The sequence below is a fragment of the Protopterus annectens genome, chromosome 13.part0, assembly GCF_019279795.1.
Source record: "Protopterus annectens isolate FY-2018-M chromosome 13.part0, PAN1.0, whole genome shotgun sequence".
Classification (NCBI taxonomy): Eukaryota; Metazoa; Chordata; order Ceratodontiformes; family Protopteridae; genus Protopterus; species Protopterus annectens.
The window spans coordinates 718,016,157-718,031,586 of NC_056747.1; the positions used below are offsets into that span (position 1 = coordinate 718,016,157).

At 39.9% G+C, this 15,430-nt stretch overlaps 1 protein-coding gene across 1 annotated transcript in view; it reads right to left on the reverse strand.

Annotated features, from left to right (window-relative positions):
• Nucleotides 1-5,859, reverse strand: part of PROCA1 (protein interacting with cyclin A1) — a 73,688-nt gene extending 67,829 nt beyond the window's left edge. Inside the window, exons 1-2 of the mRNA XM_044054401.1 lie at nucleotides 5,260-5,859; nucleotides 3,882-4,014 (exon numbers count right to left, since the gene is read on the reverse strand). Coding sequence (XP_043910336.1) covers nucleotides 3,882-4,014; nucleotides 5,260-5,788 — 662 coding nt within the window. The 5' untranslated portion in view covers nucleotides 5,789-5,859. The remainder of the gene's footprint in view (nucleotides 1-3,881; nucleotides 4,015-5,259) is intronic.
• Nucleotides 5,860-15,430: the final 9,571 nt, after the last annotated feature.

A 15,430-nucleotide genomic window follows, 5' to 3' on the forward strand; every position in this document is an offset into this window, starting at 1 on the left:
CGAAATTCTGAAACTTTGATCATATAATCTTGACCATATGAAATTCGAGATTTCAGGATTTCAACATTCTGAATGGAACCCATTTATATATATGTATATAAACTCATATATTTTACACAATCAAAAGGGGGGACATGATTTTTAAATTCAAAAGTCACTGCAACACTTTTAAAGACTATTTTTTTCTAGAACAATATTGCCTCTACACTCCCTGATATAACAGGTGTACCCACCAGCACCTGTACTATATCCCTGCTACTTACATTTTGTTGTATCTCAGAGAAATGGGAATTCTCTGAGATACCCCAATTTTGGAATTATAATCGCACAAAGCAGTTCACATTTTAAAGATCGCTCTTTAAGGCTTTTGTGTTTAGCTGAGATGTTAGAGAACAGTTTCTCAAGTTTTAAATAAATTCTGGTGGATTTACTGGCTGGTCGTTTTTCTCATCACACTTTAAACAGTCTAAAGTTAAATGCATAAACAGTGAAGGATAGTATAATTCATCAAAAAGTCTGCTCCCACCTCACAGAAACTTTATATAAGTATGTTAATAGCTGGATAGAAGCAGCTGTACTCAACAGGAATAAGTATAGAACTAACTCAAAAAACAAACTACCCTAGTAGGCTCTATAACAGAAGGAAGAAAATCATGGCAAAAATTAGTAGGTGCAGCACCCAGCAGGAAGCACTCTTAGAGGGAAAATAAAGTCTACCAAAGCCAAATCTGAGGTGAATCTGGCTTACCAGGGCAAGGACAACCACAAGGCATTCTTTATCTATGTCCACAACCTCAAAGGCAATCCACAATTGTGTGCACAGCTCATTGTTAATGGAGTCATCTATACTGAGCCAGAAGATATAGCAAACCTACTGGCAGACAAATTCAGCTCTAATTTTAACCCTCCCCCAATCTCCCCTCAGGAAATACTATAAAATATAACTCACCCCACTATCACTAGTGAACAGGTTGTCAATGCTCTCTCTAAGGCCAAGAACACTGCATTGGGGGCCCAGAAAATATCCCAGGATGCCTTCTAAATAGCATGAACCCTGACCTATCAGGCCATCTGGAATTGCTATTTAACCATAGCCTCCAAACAGACTTTATGCCTAATGAATGGAAAACAGCAACAGTCATCCTTCTGCACAAAGGTGGGCCATCTACAGACCCTGGAAATTACAGACCCATAAGTCTCACTAGTTCCATATACAAAGCCATGAAAAATATTCTCATGGAAATGACCAATAATAACTAGTAGTGTAGCTAAGGTGAGGTGAGAGGGCAACTTCCTTTTGTGCAAAAGTGTCAGTGGTGTGAATATATAATCCCAATCTCTCTTTAATGCAATACCAGCTTTTCCAAGCCGGTATTGCATTTGGTGTCAAATCTGAGTGCTATAGCTCTCAGTGTGTGGTCTAAACTGTAGCAACTGTTTGCTACATTGTAGTGAGTAGTTTGTTACAGTTTTCTTTTTTTAAGTAAAACCTGAGAGCTGTAGCACTCCATGCATGCAACCTGGTTGGTTCCTTTGAGAAGGTCACCAAAGCAATGGATGAGGGCAAAATGGTTCACGCTGCCTACCTTGACCTGGCTGAGGCATTTGACACAATATCCCACTCGGGTATTATTGACAAACTCAGGAGGTTAGGTATAAACCCTTATGTCACCCGATGGATAGCCAGGTGCTTTACAGACAAGACCCAGGAAGTTAGAATTGGGGAGTCCTCCTCTACAAAGAGGCCAGTCACAAGCGGAGTCCCTCAGGGACTGGTCCTGGGACTTCACTTTTTGGCATTTACTTCCCTGAAGTCAAGGCAATGTCATGGCCTCTGGCAAACCAAATTTGCAGATGATTGCAAATTAACAGCAATTATAGAATCCCCCACTAACACTAATGATCTCCAGGAAGGGCTGACACAGACAAATAACTTGTGTCAGAGCCATGGACTAAAACTAAATGTGAAGAAATGTATAATGGTATCCTTTAGGAAGTCATTCACCTCTGGTAACTATCATATCAACAACACACCCCTAAGAGTCTACCACTGCAGATCAAACAAAGTACTACTCTAGCTACCTTTAAGACTAGCCTTGATGACCCAATAGCTAGACACAAATATACATCAGACTGATCATGCAAGGCTCTGCTCAATATGGGAGATAAGGAGTCACTAGTGCTTGACAAGGGTGGCAAGAACATTTAAGTTTTTCTTCTTAAAGGCATATATGACTATGCCGTCTATGGTCCCCTGATTGCTTGTCTAGAACTCTTTCTATGTTGCTATGTTCCATCAATACTCATTCTTCTGAGTGTTGAACAGAAGAGCATCAAAGATATGCCTTACTCCCAGTATGGCTGCAATGACTGTGTACCATTTTGAATAAGGTGGCTAATATAAACAGGTATTGAAAAGTTAGGCGAATAATATTTGGAGTTGTATACAGATGTACAATAGATATTATCATTACAGAGACAAATGCTAGTTGCTTGTGCAGTTGCCATGTTTTGCAGGAGTAGTGACTGTATGCCTGCGATGGACTTTTACTTAGTGGGGCATTATGTGGTACTGTTGGCCTGATTTCCAGATGGTTTTGACTAATCTGGTTTTGTGTACTGATTGAGCCATTTTTTAATACATTTGATCTACACATTAGCTCATATGATAGCATTTATGTTACCACATACATCTGCATGTTGTATAAATGTGTGTGTGTGTGTGTGTGTGTGTGTGTGTGTGTGTGTGTGTGTGTGTGTGTGTGTGTGTGTGTGTATGTATGTGTGCGTGTATATATATATATATATATATATATATATATATATATATATATGGGTCTACTGTAAAAGACCAAATATCCACTTGTTTGAAAACGAACAGTGAATCCTCGGTTACATGAAAGTGGACTTCAGCGTAAGTGCACTTCCTTGAAGTATGGTTCAACGAACCATTAAGGAACATGGGTGCCGAAGCACACTACAGTGGGGTAAGGGAATGTATGTGTTTCCCCACTGTAGTCCGATCTCGGAGTTGGTATATTTAAGTAGGGGGGGTGTGGGGGCACATCCCCCCACATGGGGGGTGCAAAGGGGCTTGCCCCCCCTTCAAAAACAATGTTTCTCTGTTCTTTATTGATTCACTGAACCAATGTTTGCAGAAGTGCATATATATATATATATATATATATATATATATATATATATAATCTGGTTTCATGTACTCATTGAACCATTTCCTAATACATTTGATCTACATATTAACTCACATGACAGCATTTATATTACCACATACATTGGCATGTTGCATAAATGTGTGTGTGTGTGTGTGTGTGTGTGTGTGTGGTGTGCGTATGTGCACACACATAAGTGTCTGCAGACATACACCCTTGTATTATTGCTTGGGAAATTAAATATTCAAACAAATGAATAAAGGCAAATTGTGCCTCTTCTGGTAGAGTCTATTTGCTAAACAGTTTACAGATTTGTAGTGCAAATAATAATCAAGTTATTTAAGCCCTTGCTAACTCTGAATTCACTTTGGTAGTTGTATAATATCTTAGTAGTATATTATGAACTATTGATGATGATGATGATAATGATATGGGGGTTATTTTTATTCCAAAACATTAAATCATTTTTTGTACTGACAATTCCTGTGAAGTCATCATGGCAATTTTTGACAATCTAAGCTTGTACCATCTTTTCAAACAATGCAATAACGTAAGATTAAAAAAAAAATATATATATATATATATATATAGCAGTATTCTAAATGCACCTTTCCTTGCATGCTAATTATGCCAATCTGTGCAAGTCTGCAGATAATGTATCGTTCGCTTAAATATTTATCGGTAAAACTGATGACTGACAAGAAAACTCACACTCTGTCGCAATCACAGTGGCTGATGGTATGCCATCGGAGGTTTCTATAGCCATATGCGTAGCTGAATGGATAAATAACATGGGGGCAGGCATCATGGGTTCGGCAACACTTGTCTGTCTCTACAAATTCACCTGAAGAGAAAAAGAAATAGGTGTTAAAAATGTCTCCACCCCCCCCCCCAAAAAAAAAAAAAAATGAATGGGGAGCTGCATCTCGGCTCTGAGGAGGTTCAAAGGTCACAAGGCTAACTGAGGACAGAAACAAAGCTTCAGTAACAATAATGCAAGGATACTTATTTGTACACTGCAGTGCTGTTGTACTTGCAGTTGACGATGATTTTGAAGTATTTCCGATATTTTACTTCTAGGGTTGCCACCTTTTCACATGGCCAAAGTGGGACATTTTTGGTACAAACATCAGATTTTACAGGCAGACACATACCCACGGTCAGTACAAAGGTTAGAACGTAACTTTTTTGCCTAAATAAAAGCTTATTCTTGTAACATTTTAGTTGCGTATTCTGTTTCTTATAACGTTTATGTATTTTAGATACAGAATACCTGTTTTATGCAAGTATTACATAAAATATAGGAAATCATTTTGTCCTAAAATCTCAGGGCATTTGCCATTTTTACATTTTTTTGTCAGGACACAACTGCCCAAAGAGGGACTGTCCCTCGCAAAGCGTGGCAGGTGACCTAACTTCACCTTGTTTGGTTGGTCCTGACCTCACATTGATAACTGCAGCATCAGACGTTATTACTTTTTGTTGCTAACCCTTGGAGTATACAACTAGCTGTTGAATCAGATAATGATAAGGAGCGACAATAATTATATTAGCTAATTTATGCTTATTTTTGCTAAAAAACATGCGCATAACCCATTAGGGTTACCACCAGTCGTCCCTCTTTGCGAGGGACAGTCCCTGTTTGCGAAGTTGTGTCCTGCGAAAAAAAACGTAAAAATGGCAAATGTCCTGAGATTTTAGGACAAAGATATTTCCAATGTTTTCTTTAATAGTTACATAAAACAGTTATTTTACATCTGAAATACCTAAATGTTATATGAAATAGCATAAATAACTCAAATGCTATAAGAATAAGCTTTATTTGGGCAAAAAGTGAAGTTTTGTCTTTTGCACTGATCATGGGTATGTTTTGCCCTGCAAAATTTCACGTTTCTACAAAAAATGTCCCACTTTGGGCATTTGAAAAGGTGGCAAATCTGTAACGCACATCTAGGAGATATCCTTCCGTAGCTACAAAATATGGTGTAAGTTAGATCTATCTTTAATAGTTAAAGTAATTTCAACCACGCTGTCACATTTTCTTATCAAAACATTACACGCACTATTTCCAAACGCATGCCGTCCTTACCTAGGTGGTCATAACTCTCAGCATTGTTGCCGGCTCCGCACCACAAAGTTCCAGGGTAGGTGAAACCCCTTTTGGACCTGTGCAGCTGCTTTTGTGTTCCTGTTCTGGCAAACGGTTCGGCTCGCAAAAAAGAATGACACGCTGCTGTGACCTCGGCCACGCTGGAGAAGTTTGCAGGAAGCCTGTTTCCTGTATTGGATTGGCTAGTATGCCCCAGAGACCTCAGTTCCAGTCGACAAACTTCTGTGAACGCTTTCACTGCCCTCGGGTCGTCTTGGATATTGCAACCCACTACTTGGCCTTCATTATCATGGGAAGTACTAACAATTACCAGCCCATCGGTCACTTGATACCAGTAGATGGGTCCACTGGTGGCGTGCATTCTGGATTCTTTGACACATATTGTGCCATCTACTAGGTGATACGTGATCCTATCCATCCCCTCATCTCCTTGTGTTTCAGATAGCTTACCTGCAGCTCCCAGAGGTGGATCCATATAGGTGAGAAGAACCAGCACTAGTGACCACATGGCTAACTGAGCATCTGTAGTTTCAGCACCACCCGCCCATAGACAGCGCCGCTCGACCTCCAGATCAGCCTTTATACAATAAGTAAGGTGGCCTGACAAGTTCTCAAGGGGCGGGAGGCAGGGAGGGAGGAGCCTTGAGGGGTACAGCCAAATCAACAGCAATACGTTCAAAAAAGTTACTTTATCTTTGGCTTGTGTTTTTTGAAGCTAAATTGCATCAACGCAACTGCATCTAAAAATAAAAACAATCTTTAAAATTCAAAGCTAATCAAAGAAACCTCTGCTAAACCACCATTTTGAATTAATGTTGCATCCATAACTCGACCAAAAGAACTTGCATTCTGCCAGAGCAGCGAAAAATCATGTTAAAAAAATGAAAGAAAGTACCCTTCACCATAACCAGTAACATTTCATAGCTGCTTAGTCTTAATTTGTATTTCTTGACAGATACTACTTTAATGTCCCTTTACATGTTCAATCTGTTCTACCAGTTATAAACAGCAGTACACTATCTGACTTGCTTTGAATAGTCGCCTTGTTTTACGGCTTGAAACACAAATCAGCTGATATAACAAAATAAAGGCTGAGGCTTGGTTTGGATCGCTAGACAAAAGAGAGCACATCATCCACAGTCTGATAAATTTGCAGAAAAGTGTAGTTTATGCGTGCCTCTCCCTCAGTTTTTAGTAATCTGTTATAACCCCCCTATGATTATAATCAATAAAAATGTTAAAAAAATATTTCAGTGACTTGTGACCAAACAGAGATGAACAAAAATTCAACACTCAGTCCACTTCACCAGGGTAAGTATTAATAAATTGGTAAAGAAATACCAATAAAAGAGAACATTTCACTACACTTCCTTTAATTTTAATAGCATTGTTTGCATTCAGTTTTACTTCAAGATTTGGTATTTACCCCTTAAGTTGTTTTATGTCGTTTTCCCGCTCGCTACAGCTCCATAAAACAAGCATTAGCTACATATTAAGTCTTAACCCGTTTATTGATTTTCTAATGGTCAAACTTTCATTTACATTTGCTTCTTCTCCTTCCTCTTTTTTTACTTCGTATTAACAGTGCTCGGTATTTTGAAATTACACACATACACGTGAAAACAGTAAAAAAAAAAAAACATAATTTCTTTTACAACTCAATGGAGCAAAAACAGACTTTAACTAAAACTAATGTGCTTTGCGGTTGTGTGTGTATGTGTGCGTGCGTGCCTGCGTGCTTGCATGTGTCTGTGTGTATGGGGTGGAAGCGGACAGATTATGAATGCAGTCTTTCATGCTGATTTATTTCGTTTGGGATGGTTCAGAAAGAGGTCCAAGTATTGTCCACATTGCTCTGCCTCTGCATTAGAATTAAAACGAAAGGCAATTAAGAGGATAAAAGTCCCTTGGTACACATATCCCTGCATTATGACATATGCTGTGATATGGCATGATGTGATACAGTGCCATACCATGCAATACAATATACTACACTACACTTCAATGACTTTATCGAGGTTTCCAATGAGTTAAGGATGTTACAGTGTATTACAAAGATACCTAAAGAAGAAAGGGCATACAAAGGCAAAATACTAATACTAAAGGAAATGTTATGATAAATGGCTAATACAATAAAATTCCAACACTGATTACTTAATTAACTTCCCTAGGGCTGCATAAATACACAGCCAGATTTATCAGTTCACCTCTATTCTCCCAACCTTAGGGAAAATTCTAAAAATAATGGTATATAACCAACTTGTTCAACATCTACTAAACTGCAGAACCCTGTTATATCATCAATATAGGATCAAGTCTGGATGCAGCACAATGACTTCTGTTTAAACCTTTACATATGCCATTCTACAAAAGATGGATAATGGACTCCTCACATTAACAATTTCCATTGATCAAAGCATCTGATACAGTTAATCATTCTGCTATACTAACTCCCTTAGTAGCAGCAGGTATCACCCCCAAGAAACTAAGTGGCTTAAGGACTTCCTCACTAGCAGATCTTTTACAGGACAAATTGGCATTACATTCTCCTCAGTTTCATTCATAAGCAAAAGGATCCAACTAGACTCCTTTCTCTCTCCCATTCTCTTCTCTTTATCCACAGACAAAGTATCCTAATACCTCCCACTCCTTCCTATCATTCTCTACTAAGACAACAAGGTTATTTACAGATCAGTACCCTCTGCATCACTCCCTAAGGACTGCATGCAGAAAGACATCTCAAGCCTCAGTAAAAAGTTAACTCATCACAAAGTGATTGCTCAAAGTCAAGAAAGTCAAAGCAATGCTGCTCAGCAATACTCATAAATTGAGTAAAAATTTCTCCAACTGGGAGATCACCCAAAATAATAATTAACCCTTAGAAATGATCCAGGTTTACAGTTACTTAACAATTTGATTAATGTCCACACTGCATTTTTCAAAACTGCATCCATGTTACTAAGGCCATAACTAACTGCTCCTCCTCTGGGTTAAAACAATTTCCTATTTCCTCTTCCCTTTAGACAGAGTAGCCTTCTTTAGAGCCTTCTTGCTGATTTTATGCTGCTTAAAATGGTTTTTAGTGTCTCACTGCTATTTTTCTGCTGTTTTAAACATTCTCTAGTGTTTCCTGCTAGTAGCTGTAGCACAGTCCAGACAAAGGCATGCTGTTTCTGAAACTGTTTATAGTGGTTTGTTTGTTCTGAGCACGTTTTCCAGGCCATCTTGGATTGGAAGGGGCCTATCTGCACTTTTGTGAGATTATTGTGTTGATTGGGACCTGTCTGGTAAAGGGAGGTCAGTTTAAGGTTTGGAATAAGCATCCTCACTAGTCCTTTTAAAGTTTTTTTTCAAGTTTTTAGCTTCTGGTATTTAGGCCCTGCACTTCAGCAGGGTTTCTGCTTGTTTGTGCATTGTACAGCACCGTGCACTGCTGTGCAGTTGAGCACAAAAGCTGGACAGTTAAATTCAACAAATTTTCCCTGAAACCCAGGCAGAAATATCCATCTGCTGAGCTCCTCCATGATCGATTCTGATTACTACCACTACAAGACAACAGCCTTCAACCTAGCATTATGGACAGTTGGACTACCCTTGTTTCTCCCGCCAACTTTGTTGACTTGGGTCTCATGAGGCAGTGTAGCAATTGCCTCATACACACAGACAACACTCTACTAACAACACAATCTAGTACAGAGTGTGACAGATGTACTTACACCAAGAATCTAGAATCCATGCTCTCTCTCACTCAAAACAGTAACACAGAGAAGATTGTCTACTCACCCACCACTACATATGCTAATAGTACCACTACTCATACACATATCACTTCTCATACACATAGTATGCATCAAATATGTAAATCCACATATGCAGAGGCTCTCTCAAAAAAATTACCAAAACACCAGATACCTCCAAAACACAAGACTGCTACAACTAAAACAGTCCCCGCAGCACCCATGACACATAGCAACACTAGTGTCACACTCACCAAGCCAGTAAGGTGTTACACTCAAAAAACAAAATTTTTTGTCACTGGAGACGCAATAGTGAGACACACAGATGCCTCACTCTTCAGGTTGGACAAGGAGAAAGCCACAGTCAGCTGTCTGGCTGGTGCCAGGATTCATCAGATCACACATGCACTCTATCATAGTTCATGTTGGTGTGAATGACCTGAGATGTGCATCACTGGACTATATGAAGAGAGACATGGTTGAGCTCTCTGAGTATGTGTCCCAGACAGGTATATCCCTAGCCTTGAGCAGCATACTACCCTCACCTAGACTGATGCCACAGTATAAACAAAAAGTGATTGATTTCAATAATTGGCTCAGTTTTTGGAGTCATTCAAAGGGGATCCAGTTCCTGTCAGCTTGGGAAGCCATGGTTGACAAACCTCACTGTTTTGCCAGAGACAGCTTGCACCTAGCACACTAGGCTTTCGGCTGCTGGCAAAGGCTCTTGTCTTCCCCACAGTGCCTTTTTAGCTAAGGTTTCAAAAACAACATTACCAATATAAAATTAGCCAAGCAGAACAAAATAAGGGTCATGCTGCTAAATGCGAGGAGCTAAAACCAAAAACTGCACTTCCTGGATGCACTTCTATCACTAGAAGATGTAGCTGTCTGTGCAGTCACAGAAACCTGGTTCAAGGCCTCAGAGAATAACCTGGTCTTGCAAGGCTACAATGCCTTCCATACCTTTAGACCACAAAGTGTACATGTGAAAACCAAAGGAGGCAGTGTTTCAATCTATATTAGAGATACATTTACCTCCCATCTAGTTAGACTGGACAACTCCATGGAGTTACTCCAGGTCCAGGTTACAGTGGGTAAGACCCCCATTCAAGTCATAGCCAGTTATAGATCCTCATCCATGGGTCATGACACCCATGAAGCCTACTTGGCCAAACTAGAGACAATCCAAATTTTAACAAACACACTGGTTATGGGGGATTTCAATTACCCCACCATCAACTGGGAAACCTACGCTAGCCCTAACTCACTAGCACAAAAGTTCCTTGACTTCATTAATGCAAATGCCCTGGAACAAATTGTCCATACCCCAACAAGGGGAAAATACATTCTGGATCTGGTCCTTACCAACATGTCAAATGGATGCACTGTCGTAACTGTTGGACCCTCATTAATAAAAACTGACCAAAAATCAGTCATCTTTAAGCTGGCACTAAAAAAGGTGAAATCAGACTAAAATACTTCACCAAGGCAAACTATACCTTTCTAGGTAAAGGTATAAATGCATTCCAAGCCCCACTCCAAGCTGGAAGTGGTAACTATGCCGAAGCTTACACGAAAGCCCTGTACAATCACTTGCATAAGTGCATAAACTTGGCTGTACCAGAAAGAATCAAACCCAGAGCCCCAAGTAAAAACAAGCTGCCATGGTGGACATCCAGCATCAACAAACTTTACAATAAATGCAAGAAGTTGCTGTCCAAGAAAATAAAGGCAAGGCCCCAACAATGGAAAAGCACCCTCCTCAGCCTCAGCAGACAACTTGTCAAATCCTCCAAGGGCGCCTTTGAAAGAAACATAGCAAGTACAGCCAAGGATAAACATAAGGCCTTTTACAGCTACATAAGTGACCTAAAGGCTAGGACCCAAGCACGTGCAGAACTAGTGGCCAACAGTATCACACACACTGACCCCACAGAGATAGCAAATCTGCTAGTGGATAGGTTTGGTGAAAATTTCACTCCCTTATCCCCTCTTAACTTACAACAAACCCTCTCCCAAAGTCCCCCCACCCACCTTACATATCTGAGCAGCAGATCCTCAAAGCCTTGTCCAAAGCAAAAAACACAGCCTCTATGGGATGAGACAACGTCCCAGGCTGTCTTCTAAACAGGCTAAAACATGAACTAGCATCACCACTAAGTACCCTTTTCAATCATAGCCTAACCACATACTTTGTTCCTGTGGAATGGAGAACATCAACAGTTATTCCCCTCCACAAAGGTGGCCTAGCAACAGACCTGGGGATTTACAGACCTATAAGCCTGACCAGCCTCATCTGGAAGGCCATGGAACATGTCATTGTGGACCTCATAAATTAAGACATAGCTGACCTCCAAACCTTGGATCCCACCCAATTTGCCTTTGTGAAAGGTAGATCCTCCCTGTTAAATATGGTGGATTTCTTTGAAAATATGACAAAGGCCATGGACTAGGGAAAATCCATGCACACAGCATACCTCAACCTGGCAGAGGCTTTCAACACAATCCCACATTCAGCCATTATCTATAAACTTAGCAAACTGAATGTAAGCCCCTTCATTGTAAGATGGGTTGCCAACTGGCTCACAAACCAGACACACACTATCAAAGTGGGTGACTCCACATCAACCAGCAGACATGTTACCAGTGGCATACCACAGGGGTTCAGTGCTGGGCCCCCTACTATTTGGTATATACTTCTCAGAAGTTCAGGTCAAAACTAAGGGGTTGTGGCTGACCAAGTTTGCAGATGACTGCAAACTAGGTGCAATCATTGAATCCCCAAATGATGTCAGTATACTCCAGGAGGGTCTCATGCAGACCAACGACTAGTGCATTAGTCGCGATCTCAAACTGAATGCAAAGAAATGCATCATCATTCCCTTCAGCACAAACAATGTCCCCTCACACTATCAAATCAATAACAACACTCTAAGAAGCAATGAAGTGGTAAGGGACCTGGGATCACAAGTTGACTCCGACCTTAACTTTGACCACCATGTGTCTACTGTAGTAAGGAAAGCTTTCTATGTAGCACACTTGATTAGTAAAGGCATTGCCTTGAGAGCAAAAGACGGTATAACCCCCTATACTTGGTACTTATCTGCCCCATAATTGAGTATAATGCCCTGTTTGGCATGTACTATACTAAGCATCTGCAGCAATTACAGAAACCTCAGAGGTTTCTAACAAAGAAGATCAAGGGGGCTCCAGCATGTGCCTTACACAGACCGACTAAAGCCCCTGTCACTATACTCCAAATTGTATTGACTTCTTAGGGGAGACTTATGCCTGGCCTACAGAGCAATCCAAGACCCAAACCTAATGAACTTGCTGCATATTCATAAATCAAATGGGAAAAGGGCTACCCATTCCAGGGAACTAAATATGGCCTGTGACTTAAATAGGATATACTGGAAGGATAGATTTATGTCTCAGTGACTGCCGCATCTTTGGAACACACTACCAATTCATGTGAAACAGAGCACCTCTATGACACTGTTCAAGAGGAATTTGGACAGGTGGATGGGGCACCATAAATTCTTACAGAGGATAGAGCCTACAACCCTCCTGGACATGGGCAATCATCACTATATGCAATCTTAGGTATTGACTAGCATTTCTATGGTATTATATTGGGATGAAATGGCTTGGCTTAAAATGATCTCCAGTTCAATAGCCTAGTAATCTCCTATGATCCTAAGAGCCTCTGAAAAAAGATGTTTCAAAAATAATAGAATTAGAGGGCAGAGCATGTGGGGAAAACCTGAGAATTTCTGCTTTTCCAGAGAAGATAGAAGGAACAGACAGTATTAATTTTATGAAAGCACAAATAAACAACTGGACTGGTATTCCATAGCAGGAGTTGTTAACTGAAAGAGCATATCATGTGTATACTCCAAACCTGGCTATGAGAAAGCAAGGTAGACATTTAATAGTAAAGATGCAATCCTACCAGCAGAAGACATTGATTTTGACAAAACTGTGGCAGAAGGACAATGTACTAAAAGTGGGAGACAGCAGAGTGTTTGTGGAGAATGATTACCCACTGTACACCAGGCAGAAGAGGAGTCAGTTTATTCCACTATTCAGGGAATGTTGTGAAGCAGGTGTGAGATTCACACTGCTCCACCCAGCTATCTTCAAAATATTTTTTTTCTGGAAGGGCAAAATCAGTTTTTGATGCAGTGTAAGGAGGACATGCAAAAGTTTGTCCAACAAAAAGTGATCTGTGAAACAGAAGGAGATTCTGCTTCTTGTTCTTCTGGTAATAAAGACCACAGAGAGACTGTGCCAGTGAAACCTTTTCCAATGTTTCAATGAAAATATGCTTGAGAGAAGGAAAAAAGCACAAGAGTTGACTAGAAGAATCGAGAGTATGCTGCAAATGAAACAGAAACAGGGTTTGGGAGATTGAGATGAACAGGAAAAAAAAAATCAGTAACTTGGAAATTGACAAATGTGGTATTACAAAGCAATAATTATATTTGTGAAACATTACAGAACAAGAAAATCTGGAAATATTGGACTTTTTCTTGCTTTGTTAAACTTGTAGGGAACTCTAAAGCATATGCCCTACTTCATGTCATTAATGTTCAGAAAAATACTTAGGAGAGGGGGAAAAGGCAGAGAAAGTTAACTGTATGTAAGACATTTTTTCTTAAAAGTAATATTTTTATAGTGCATGATTTTCTAAGCATGCATGAATTAAGACCCTTAGCTTGATATAGTAACACGTTTTAAGGGGAAAACAAGTAAATGAAAAAGAACATTGAATATCATAAAGCTTTTTTTCTGATAAATAAATGTATGCTTAGTAGAATTTTATATTTGGTCTACATGTTTCCATGGAGACAATCTGATAAAGAGAAATGACCATGAGATCATATCTTCTGAAAGCATTCAAGTGTCTTCCAAGGTGGGAGGGCTATAAAGATAAGACAAAACCAGACAGCACTTAGTAGAAGCACAGGCTGCACCATGTGTCTTAGTCTGAATAACCTTTCTTTTAGGTTAACTCAAGTCTATCAGTGTTCCTATTAGGGGGGTAAAAAAACCCTTGATAATCAGCTGGGATAGCTGGAAGGATTTTCTAATGAATATAGATACATGTGGATCAGAGGAGAACTCATTGTCTTTAAATGTTCTCAGGCCTCTGATAACAATGCCAGTTTTGTGGGGAGTACCATTCATGTGGTAACACTGTGGATGCTTCAGTTTTCCAAAGGATACTATAATGCATGTTTTTGCATTTTGCTTAAGGTCATGATCTTGGCACCACCTTGGGGCACACCACTAGTAAGAGGCTTTATGGAAGATAATGTGCTTCCCTATCTTAACTTTTTGGGTTCTTCCTGTGAGCCAGTTTGCTATCCAATGGGTAACACAGAAGTTTACATTTAGTCTGAATAGCTCGATTATGATGCTCAAGTGTGGAATATCATCAAAGGCCTTAGCATGGGTATATGATTTGTACCAATTTGCCTTTGTCCAAGGCCTCAATAACCCTTCTGAAGAAGTCATCCAGGTTAAGCTGGCAAGACCTAACCCTGACAAACCCATACTGGTTTGGGTCAAGTGATTGCAGGCCCCTAGTGTTTGAGTCTATGAGGTCAATACTAATGCATTCCATTGTTTTGCAGATAAGGCTTATGGGTCTATAGCTGCACCAGTCAGTAGTGAAGACTGTCTTGTGAAGGGGATAACAACAGCTGTTTCCATGCCTTAGGCTCAAAGCTGGATAAGAGGCTGAGATTATACAGATTCTGGAATGGGTTAGTCAGACAGTGGTTCATACTGACAAGAAAGTCCCCTGGCACATTATTAGGGCCCATGGTGCTAGAGTTTTCCACCCCAGAGAGAGAGAGAACCTTGAGGACTTGCTGTGGGGAGATCTTTGGGTAAGGCCCTCAGGGGGTCAAGGTTATGGACAGGAAGGAAAAATGCTCTGAATTTGTCTGCTATTATGCTAGCTATATCATCATGGGCTGGCTATGTAGTTTCATTATTTATCAACACTGAGCAGTGCTGGGTATTGTTTTGGAGTTTACAAACATAGCTAAAGAAGGATTTGTGGTTGTATTTGACATATGTGGAGATTTTTTTCAGTTCATCCTTAGTCTTGAAAGATTTGACTTTGTTTCTAAACTTTTTGTTTGGCTTTCTTGTTTAATTGTGAGGTGTGGTGTGTGATGTTTTCAGTTTGCTTCTAAGGGATAGTATTGTTTTTCCTTTTGATATACAGCTTATTAGTGTTGGATTTCAAAAGCACTGTATTTATTAAAAAGCAGGACAGAAGTCTCAATGCAGATATTAAGTTGTCAAAGTTTTCATATTATATAGCTGTGTTTGCTCTTTTTTCTTTAAGGAGGCAGGTCTACTAAATCTCCTCAGGTAATCATCCAGTTGAT